At 31.2% G+C, this 8869-nt stretch overlaps 2 protein-coding genes across 2 annotated transcripts; both read left to right on the forward strand.

Moving 5' to 3' along the window:
* The first annotated feature begins 1388 nt into the window (after positions 1–1388).
* On the forward strand, positions 1389–2413 carry LOC140874074 (protein FAR1-RELATED SEQUENCE 5-like). Its single transcript, XM_073277350.1, has 3 exons — positions 1389–1422; positions 1714–1764; positions 1857–2413. Exons 1-3 carry the CDS (start codon positions 1389–1391, stop codon positions 2411–2413), a joined length of 642 nt encoding a protein of 213 aa, XP_073133451.1.
* A 3-nt stretch (positions 2414–2416) lies between these two features.
* LOC140874077 (protein FAR1-RELATED SEQUENCE 5-like) lies at positions 2417–3779 on the forward strand. Its single transcript, XM_073277351.1, has 3 exons — positions 2417–2821; positions 2923–2975; positions 3071–3779. Exons 1-3 carry the CDS (start codon positions 2417–2419, stop codon positions 3777–3779), a joined length of 1167 nt encoding a protein of 388 aa, XP_073133452.1.
* Positions 3780–8869: the final 5090 nt, after the last annotated feature.

An 8869-nucleotide genomic window follows, 5' to 3' on the forward strand; every position in this document is an offset into this window, starting at 1 on the left:
TGAGAAATGAGATTTTATCTCAAACACATCGCACCAAGTTGAGAATTCATCTAGGGAGCAATAAGATGTACAAGGATTTGCAAACTCGGTTTTGGTGGAAATGAATGAAACAGAGTGTGTATCAGTATGCATCCAAGTGCCTAGTGTGTCAACAAGTTAAGGCAGAACATCGACGACCTAGAGTATTTTTTCACAGTTTGCCTATTTCTAAGTGAAAATGGGTGTTGATCACAATGGACTTTGTGGCCCATTTTCCGGTATACACAAGAAATTGTGATGCTATTTGGGTTATGGTGGATCGACTCACCAAGTTAGCACGCTTCATTCCGTATAACCGAGATTATACTTTCGATTGGATGAATAATTTGTACATTAAATAAATTGTAAGATTCCATGGAGTAACTATAATTATTGTCAGAGATAGAGACCTTAGGCTTACTTATAAATTTTGGGGGAGTTTCCAGCTAGCATTGGGCACTACACTCATTTTGAGTACTGCTTATCACCTAGGGGCTAACGGTCAGTCAAAGCGTACTTTGCATAATCTTGAGGATATGTTGCGAGGTTATGCTATGGATTTTTGTACATCTTGGCAAGATCAATTGGCACTGATTGAATTCACTTACAACAACAATTATCATCGCAGTATTGGTATGAAACAATTTGAGGCATTTTACGGCTGACGGTGTTGTACTACACTATTTTGGGAAGAAGTGGGGGAGAGACAAGTGGAAGGACCAGAATTGGTTCAATAGGCTGCTGATATAGTTGGGCAAATCAAGAAGCGTATCAGAGCTATACAGGATCGTAAGAACATTATGCGGATACTAAGCGTAGAACTTTGCAATTTGAGGTGGGCGAGAAAGAATTCATGAAAGTTTCACCTTTACACGGGATTTTGAGATTTGTTCTCAAAGGAAAGCTATCTCCAAGGTTCATTGGTCCATTTGAGATTTTGGAGAGTGTTGTAGATCTAGCTTAATTGTTGTCTGCTAGATTGTTTTAAAGCAACTCAAGCAAGAAGATTCAACCACTTCAAGCTCTAAGCCAAAAAATTATTCTTTGCTGCAACAGGTTCGAACCATGTTTGTTTCCTTAACCAAGAGCACACAATTGGGTTCTTTTACTGAATAGATAGATATCACGCATTCTTCTCGGAGACATTCCATATATTTTAACTCTGTTCTGTTAAAACACATTCTTCTGCGATACATTCCAATCCATATATTTTTACTATATTCTGTTAAAGCGCCTCTGATTGATTGAGCATTTTCATTTGTATCCTTTGTTTTTGATGAGTTGATTTTGTTAATGTATTTAAGACACATTATTTATCTTTTAACTAGCAGGGGTATTAGAGTTTTGCTGTTGGATAATTAAAATCGGATATGGAGAATGAATCTGAAACTCATATTCAGGAAGGTAATTTTTTTCCAAAGCATCGTTTTATATTAGATTCCACAAACATTGCACTAAAAATATTACCTTTTATATTATATTTTACTGCTATTTTTTTATTTTGTTATTGTAGGTCGAATTTAAATTCTATTGTCGTTGTTTCTTGCGATGAAAATGAGACAGACATAAATAAAGGTAAGGTTGACATAACTTACGAAGTGTATTATGCTAATCATAAAAAAATAAGAAAGATTTTCATTTTAGTTGTTTCTTGTAATAATATTTGAAACTTGTTTGAATTTATTGTAAATGAAGAAGTTGATCTGGCAGCTAATAGTGAACAAAATATGATACAAGCCAGTGAAGGTAACATTTCTCAAATAAATTAGAAATATTTGGTTCTGGTCAAAACTTGATGTTTTTATTAATGCTAGATATATGTTTTGAAATTATTACAGATGACAATGTATGTTCTGTTGATATAACTGGATCTCTGATTGGTTTGACGAGAAAAATAATTGATGAAATGTATCAATTGTATTCTAACCATGCAAGGGCCATTGGTTTTAGTGTTTGTAAATCAACCACCAGGTACTCTAAAAATCAAGAAGTAGTAATAGAGAAATATTTTGTGTGTTCTTGTTGTGGAACGAAGAAATTAGAAGCTTCAAATTCAGATAACTTAAGTGGTGGATCAGTGGGAAAGATAGAAAAAAGATCTTGTCTGACACGAACAGGATGTAAAGCTTCATTAAGGGTTAAATTGAATGACGAATGCCTTTATGAAGTTGTGTCCCATGTGATGATACATAATCATCCATTCACTAGGATAGCATGGAGTCATCATCATCGATTAGAGAGGAGAATTTCAAATGTGAAGGATAAAGCTATTGAAGATATGATATCTTCTGGGATGAGAGCTACTGATTCTTATCGTTATATGGTACATGAAGCTGGGGGAGAGGAAAACGTTGGTCATACTTTGACGGATCACATGAATTTTGTGAACCGTTAGAAAATGAATGCAATAGAGGGAGGGGATGCACATAAAGTAATTGAAATGTTACAACAAGAAAATGCTAAAGAGAATGACTTTTTTTTCAGAGTCAAATTAGATGATGATGGGAGATTGTGTAATGTATTTTGGAGGGACTCGATGATGAAAGAGGATTATGACATATTTGGTGATGTCATGGTTTTTAACACAACTTATCGCACTAATAAGTACAATTTGATTTGTGCTCCTTTCGTGGGTATCAATCATCATTGGAAACATGTGACGTTTGGTTGTGCATTTTTATCTGACGAAAAGGTCGAATCATTTCAATGGCTATTTGAAGTTTTTAAGAAATCAATTGGAGGGAAATGTCCTGTCAGTTTGTTCACCGACCAAGATCAAGCAATTTCAAATGCAATAGAAAAGGTCAATAAATTTTGAAATATATTTGTTGAATTTTTATTTTGATGTAGGTTTTTGATGTGAATAACTCATGTGAATATCAAGTATTTTTTATTTTGATGTAGGTTTTCCGGAAACAGGACATAGGCTATGTCTTTGGCACCTTCATCAAAATGCTGTAAGTAGGTTTGCAAAGTTGAAAAGTCAAAATTCTTTTAAAGATGCATTTAAGAAATGCTTTTCAGGTTATGTTGATGAAAATGAATTTGAAAGCTGTTGGAGTTCTATGATTTCAGACTACAAACTAGAGAATCATCCTTGGTTTAATCGTTTGTATGGATTAAAGGAAAAATGGTGCACTGCATTGAGCAAGGATTTATTCTCTGCTGGAATTCTGTCTTCCCAAAGAATTGAAAGCACTAACCATGCCATTGGATTCAGTGCAAAGAAAAACACAAGCTTGACTGACTTTTTTGGAATTTTCAAGGAAATGTTAAAGAATTGGAGGAACAAAGAACAAAAAGATGAATTCCAATGTTCAAGATCAATACCTGAATCAGCCTTACCATTGACTGGGATGTTGAAGCATGCTTCTGAGGTATACACATTGACACTTTTTAGAGATTTTGAGGCTGAATTTTTTAAATCAATCTCTAGTTCTTCTATTCTTATTCTAGTCGAAGACAGAATGATGGTTTATAATGTTTCATCACACGATAATGACGGGCTATCTTATCGTGTCATATTTGATTGTTTGAGCAATATAATCATGTGCTTTTGCAAGAAATTTGAAGAGTGTGGCTTCTTGTGCTATCATTGCTTAAGGGTCCTTCATATAAATTCGATAGTTACCATACCAGAGTCTTATATTAAGAAAATATGGACAAAGTTTGCTAAATCAGAAAAATTTGGGACAAGTTCAATAGTACAGTTGGGAGGTCAGAGAAGGTTGGGGATTCCATCACTTGGCGTCATGAAATGACACGCAAGTATTATAATTTGGTGTTGCAATGTCAAGAAAATAAGGAGGCTCGGATGATTGTTTAAGAAGGATACAATAGAGATTATGTAGCTGTTAATGCTCTGATGAGTTCATTGACTATTACAGAGCAGTCAGATACTTCCATTCATTCAAATTCTCATCATATTGTTCAAGATCCTACTCATTTTGTTACAAAAGGAAGAAGTCAAAGGATAAAAGGACACTTTCAGAAAAACAAGAAGAAGAAAACGGATGCATCAAATTCAATTCAAGCAAAGGAATTTGGTTTCAAGACTCCAAATATTTATTTATTATAGTGAGATTTTATTGGTCATGTACTTTCTTTGATAATATGAATTTTTTTCAATTGTAAATGTTGATTTCTACTTATTTATCTTGTAGGGAGCGTGAGAAGTTCTTGAGACTTGTCAACAAAGAGTTGATTATTCCATTGATTTTTCAGGTGGATGCTTTATATGTTTTGCTTTCCTTTGGCTAATGTTACAGCACATTCGGATGTTTTTGTAGTTGACATGTCTTATCTGGTTTTATGCTTATCTTAACAATAAATTGCTATGGTGCTGAACATTTGGATCTTGTGCAAAGATTCTGGTTTTCACAAAAATTACTTATCAATGCTTGGTGCTTTTATCACTACATTCTTTGTATTTGATTTTTACTATTTATTTCTGACAAGTTTCAGCACCAAAAACACGCTAGTAAAAGTCCAAAAGTATGCATTCCAAGCAGGATTCCCATGAAGAGTCATAACAGTGGAGTGGTTTGCAGAAGTGCAGCTAATTGATGCAGTGTGTTCATTGGAGAACTACATAGATAGATTTTTTCAACTGATATATCATGTGGCAAACAGAGTATTCTTTCAATTTTTTTGGAGAAATCTGAGGATTCAATAAGTTAATGAGATCTTTTGAGCATTTAGCTGGACTGGATGAAGAAAGAAAATATATTAAATCCCTTGATATATATTTTTGGATATTTTTCATGATTTTCAGGATTGTTTGTCTGCATACCTGTGATGATCGCTTAACTTCCACAAAACAATGTATTTTTATTAAATTTAATCCCTTATGTTTCATCAAGAACTCAGTGTGCAATGTATTTTTTTATTAAAAAAATAATTTTTTTGAATAAATAACTAATACTTTTTTAAAAAAAATAAAAACTTTTTGAAGGAAAACTGATTTTATTTTCATATTACCATAATTTAGAAGTATTAGTTTTAAGAAAAAAACTAATACTTCTAATAAAAATATTAAGACTTTTCAAACAAAAGTTAATACTTTTGATCTAAAAAGATATATGTTTATTATTAATATTAATAGCATGGAATTATTATTTCTATCAAGAGAGAAATTATTAAAATGTCATTAAGTCGCCAAGAATCTATTTTTTTTCGAATAAGAGCACAATATGAAGAAATTTTTATTTATAAATGTTGCTCTAAAAAAAATTATTTATAACTATTTCCTGAACCTTATTGATTTTTTTTTGAAAAGTGTGAATTGTTTTTAGGTACTGTTTGCAAACCTCTAAAAATTAGTGATTATGAATTTTTTTTCTTAACAATTTTTCAAAAAAAAAATCCGTAATTTTGAATAAAATCTATACAAAGATGTGTATTGATTTTACCTTAATAAATCGTAATTAAAAGCACTTAACAATTTTAGAACCGGGACCAAATTATAATGCAACATATAATTTTGAATAAAATCAATACATGAATTTGTAAAATCCCCCTTTGTGGATGGGAAGATGCAGCATATAATTTTAAATAAAATCAATACAATAATGTGAAAAAAACTTCTTTAAGAAAAACTGATTTTTTGTCATATTATCATAATTTAGAAGTATTATTTTAAGAAAAAAACTAATACTTCTGATGAAAATATTAATACTTTTAAAAACAAAATTAATACTTTTGATCGAAAAAGATATGTGCTTATTATTAATATTAATAGCATGGAATTATTATTTCTATCAAGAGAGAAATTATTATTTTTCGAATAAGAGCACTATATGAAAAAAAATTTATTTATAAATGTTGCTCTAAAAATTATTTATAACTATTTCCTGAACCATATTGATTTATTTTTTGAAAAGTGAATTGTTTTTAGGTAGTGTTTGCAAACCTCTAAAAATTAGTGATTATGATTTTTTTTTCTTAACAATTTGTCAAAAAAAGTCCATAATTTTGAATAAAATCTATAAAATGATGGGTATTTATTTTACATTAATAAATCATAATTTAGAGCACTTAACAATTTAAGAACCGGGACCAAATTATAATGCAACATATAATTTTGAATAAAATCAATACATGAATGTGTAAAATCCCCCTTTGTGGATGGGAAGATGCAGCATAAATTTTAAATAAAATCAATACAATAATGTGAGAAATCCCTTCTTTGTGGATGGGAAAATGCCACTGCAAAAGCAAGAGACATTGCTGCAAATTAACATAATATATTTAACACCACACCATTTATTATCTAACTAAGCCATGGAAGAAAAACACTTGATGAAAGTTCATTTGAATTAAAATAAAAGTAATTGAGTACTAAAATACTTCAAACCCAAACAACTAAGCTAACTAACTTGCGAATAGATATTAAATTCGACATAAATCTAAACTGCTGGAAATGAAATCTGTTCCACAAGGAAGGAGCTTAATCAAAATAGTCATAAAAACAAACTAGTTCATTTTTTTTTTTTCTCCTCCTATTTTCTACTCCATCTCTCTTCAAATCTGAAATCTTGGCTTGAAGTTCAGCTTTTTTTAGTAGAAATCAAACACTTTGCTCAGCACCTCTAGCCTCAAATTATTTACCTTGCTAAACACAATGGTTGCACAGATTTCAAAAACTGGGAATAAACGTTTCAAAACAGAGACAGGAATTTTAAAAAAAAGAGTAAAAGGTACCATAACAAGGTATAAAAAGATATCAATAAGAACATAATCATTTATCCAACATACCATACAATATCAAGATTAATATAGCGCATAAGATGACGATCAATATCCTCAAAGAATATTCTACAAACTCAAATCCAACTGGTATGTCCCTATAGGTGTGATATTCAATCAATTCTTTGAACTACACATACATAAGCAATTTGTAGAACCATGAGAGAAGGTTAAAAAAAATATAAAAATATGTAGGGTTTCACAGACTTTTCTCCACAACCCACAAAGTAGTAGGCCACCAACATATTTGGGCACTGGCAATAGCAAATTATCTTAATCTTAAACAATAAATTCATGATGAACAACAGATAGGCAGGAGAAACAAAAATATGACAACAAAGCCATCATGATTTGTCAATCACGACAAAAAGTACAATCTCATCGAAGAAGCCCTAGAAAATATGGGGAAAGGAGAAAGAACATAGGGCTTACGATCACGACCACTGCGAACTAGTTCATTTCTTTTGTTTCTTCATCCTCCTATTTTCTTCTCCATCTCTCTTCAAATCTGAAATCTTGGCTTGATGTTCAGGCTTTTTTTTTGTAGAAATCAAACACTTTGCTCAGCACCTCCAGCCTCAAATTATTTTCCTTGCTAAGCACAATGGTTGCACAGATTTCAGCTCTAATTACTCTTCTTACAGCAGCCTAGAGTCAATAAAACAAAAAAACAATTAATTATAACTCATGATTTATAAAGAGAAATTTATTCTACAATCTCATTCAAAATTCCATACCTTTGACAAATCTGGAGATGAGTATACTATACCCTCAAAATACTTCATATGATGCATCAAGTACACACCACCATCAACATCTCTCTTTCTTGTTTGCCAACTTAAAGCAACATTTTCAAACTCATACATCAAAACCTCATCAGCTTTCACATGATTTTTTTCTTTCAAAAACTTGGACATTTGATTATGCTACAAATTGGAAACATATAAGACAATGAAAACGTAAAAGAGATATTTTAGATTTATTAAAATTATATTAGATACTTTACCACTATTTGGGCAGCATGAAAGAAAGAATTTTCATTATCCTTATACTTCCTGTTATCCAAATATTGAATTTTTCCTTGGTCCAAGTTTATAGCAATAGCAGCAAAGTGATCATCTAAATGGAGTGGTACAAAAATCTATGTTTCCAAAAAATAAGATAACTTCTAATTAGTGAAACATTATTATTTAATTATAATAAATTTCAAATAAAATTTAATTCTTTTTACCATGTCCACAAAGCTCAAATCACCACCATGTTCACTCAACCACGAACTCCAAATATTTCTCATAGCAGCTTCATTGGTTTGCAAATCAGAATCATCATGAAGCAGCTTATGTAAATAAGTCTATTGGAAAGCAAAAAAAAAAACTATAAGATTAACAATAACATATTAAAATCAAGAATCAAATTACAAATATTAAAAACTTACAGAATGTGCGAGGTTGAAACAAAAATGCATATGCTGCGTGTTTTTTGTTTTTTCTTCTTGATTGATTGAGAGACACCATGCATCAATGATAGAAACATATACGTTTGAAAAACTCAATGAAATGATGTCCTTCCTTTGAATAGGACACTTAAGATGATGGTGAAACAAAATCTCCCTAATTATAGCAGAAAGAAGAAAATAAAATCATCAAAAGAGAGACAAACTGAATTCAGATATAAAAATATAGTATGAATTATGGTTCATAAACACTTACTCTTCATTCAAAGCTTCATCAACAAAGAAACAATAATTGATGATCTTTTTGTGTTTTTGATCCATATCAAAGACAATGTCCTTGTTTGCCTTCATGAAGTCCGACACATTTCCCATTTCTTCATCAAGCCGCCAATACTCATTTGATAAAATAGGTTCACTTACTTCTTGGTCAGACAAGACATCATTAGACCTCTCTTTATTATTTTATACAAGGACATTTCTTTGTTACGGTGTCAAAAGATCAAAAGAAGGAAACTCTTCAGTCAACTTTTTCATAACCAAAAAGTTATCAACCACATCATCTATATACTTCTGAATTTTAGGCTCACAAAAGAACTTCTGACTCTCCGATAAATCAGGAGAAGCTGCAGCACGTTTCTCTTTCATTTTTTT

This window comes from Henckelia pumila, chromosome 1 (assembly GCF_033568475.1).
Source record: "Henckelia pumila isolate YLH828 chromosome 1, ASM3356847v2, whole genome shotgun sequence".
Taxonomy (NCBI): Eukaryota; Viridiplantae; Streptophyta; class Magnoliopsida; order Lamiales; family Gesneriaceae; genus Henckelia; species Henckelia pumila.

Excerpts from the sequence above, each read along its gene's own strand:
- LOC140874074 (XM_073277350.1), top strand. The coding sequence starts at position 1,389 with ATGGAGAATGAATCTGAAACTCATATTCAGGAAG. Across the intron at positions 1,423-1,713 it reads TGAAACTCATATTCAGGAAG|AAGTTGATCTGGCAGCTAAT; the intron begins GTAATTTTTTTC and ends TTGTAAATGAAG. Across the intron at positions 1,765-1,856 it reads TATGATACAAGCCAGTGAAG|ATGACAATGTATGTTCTGTT; the intron begins GTAACATTTCTC and ends AAATTATTACAG.
- LOC140874077 (XM_073277351.1), top strand. The coding sequence starts at position 2,417 with ATGAATGCAATAGAGGGAGGGGATGCACATAAAGTAATTGAAATGTTA. Across the intron at positions 2,822-2,922 it reads TTTCAAATGCAATAGAAAAG|GTTTTCCGGAAACAGGACAT; the intron begins GTCAATAAATTT and ends ATTTTGATGTAG. Across the intron at positions 2,976-3,070 it reads GGCACCTTCATCAAAATGCT|CTGTTGGAGTTCTATGATTT; the intron begins GTAAGTAGGTTT and ends TGAATTTGAAAG.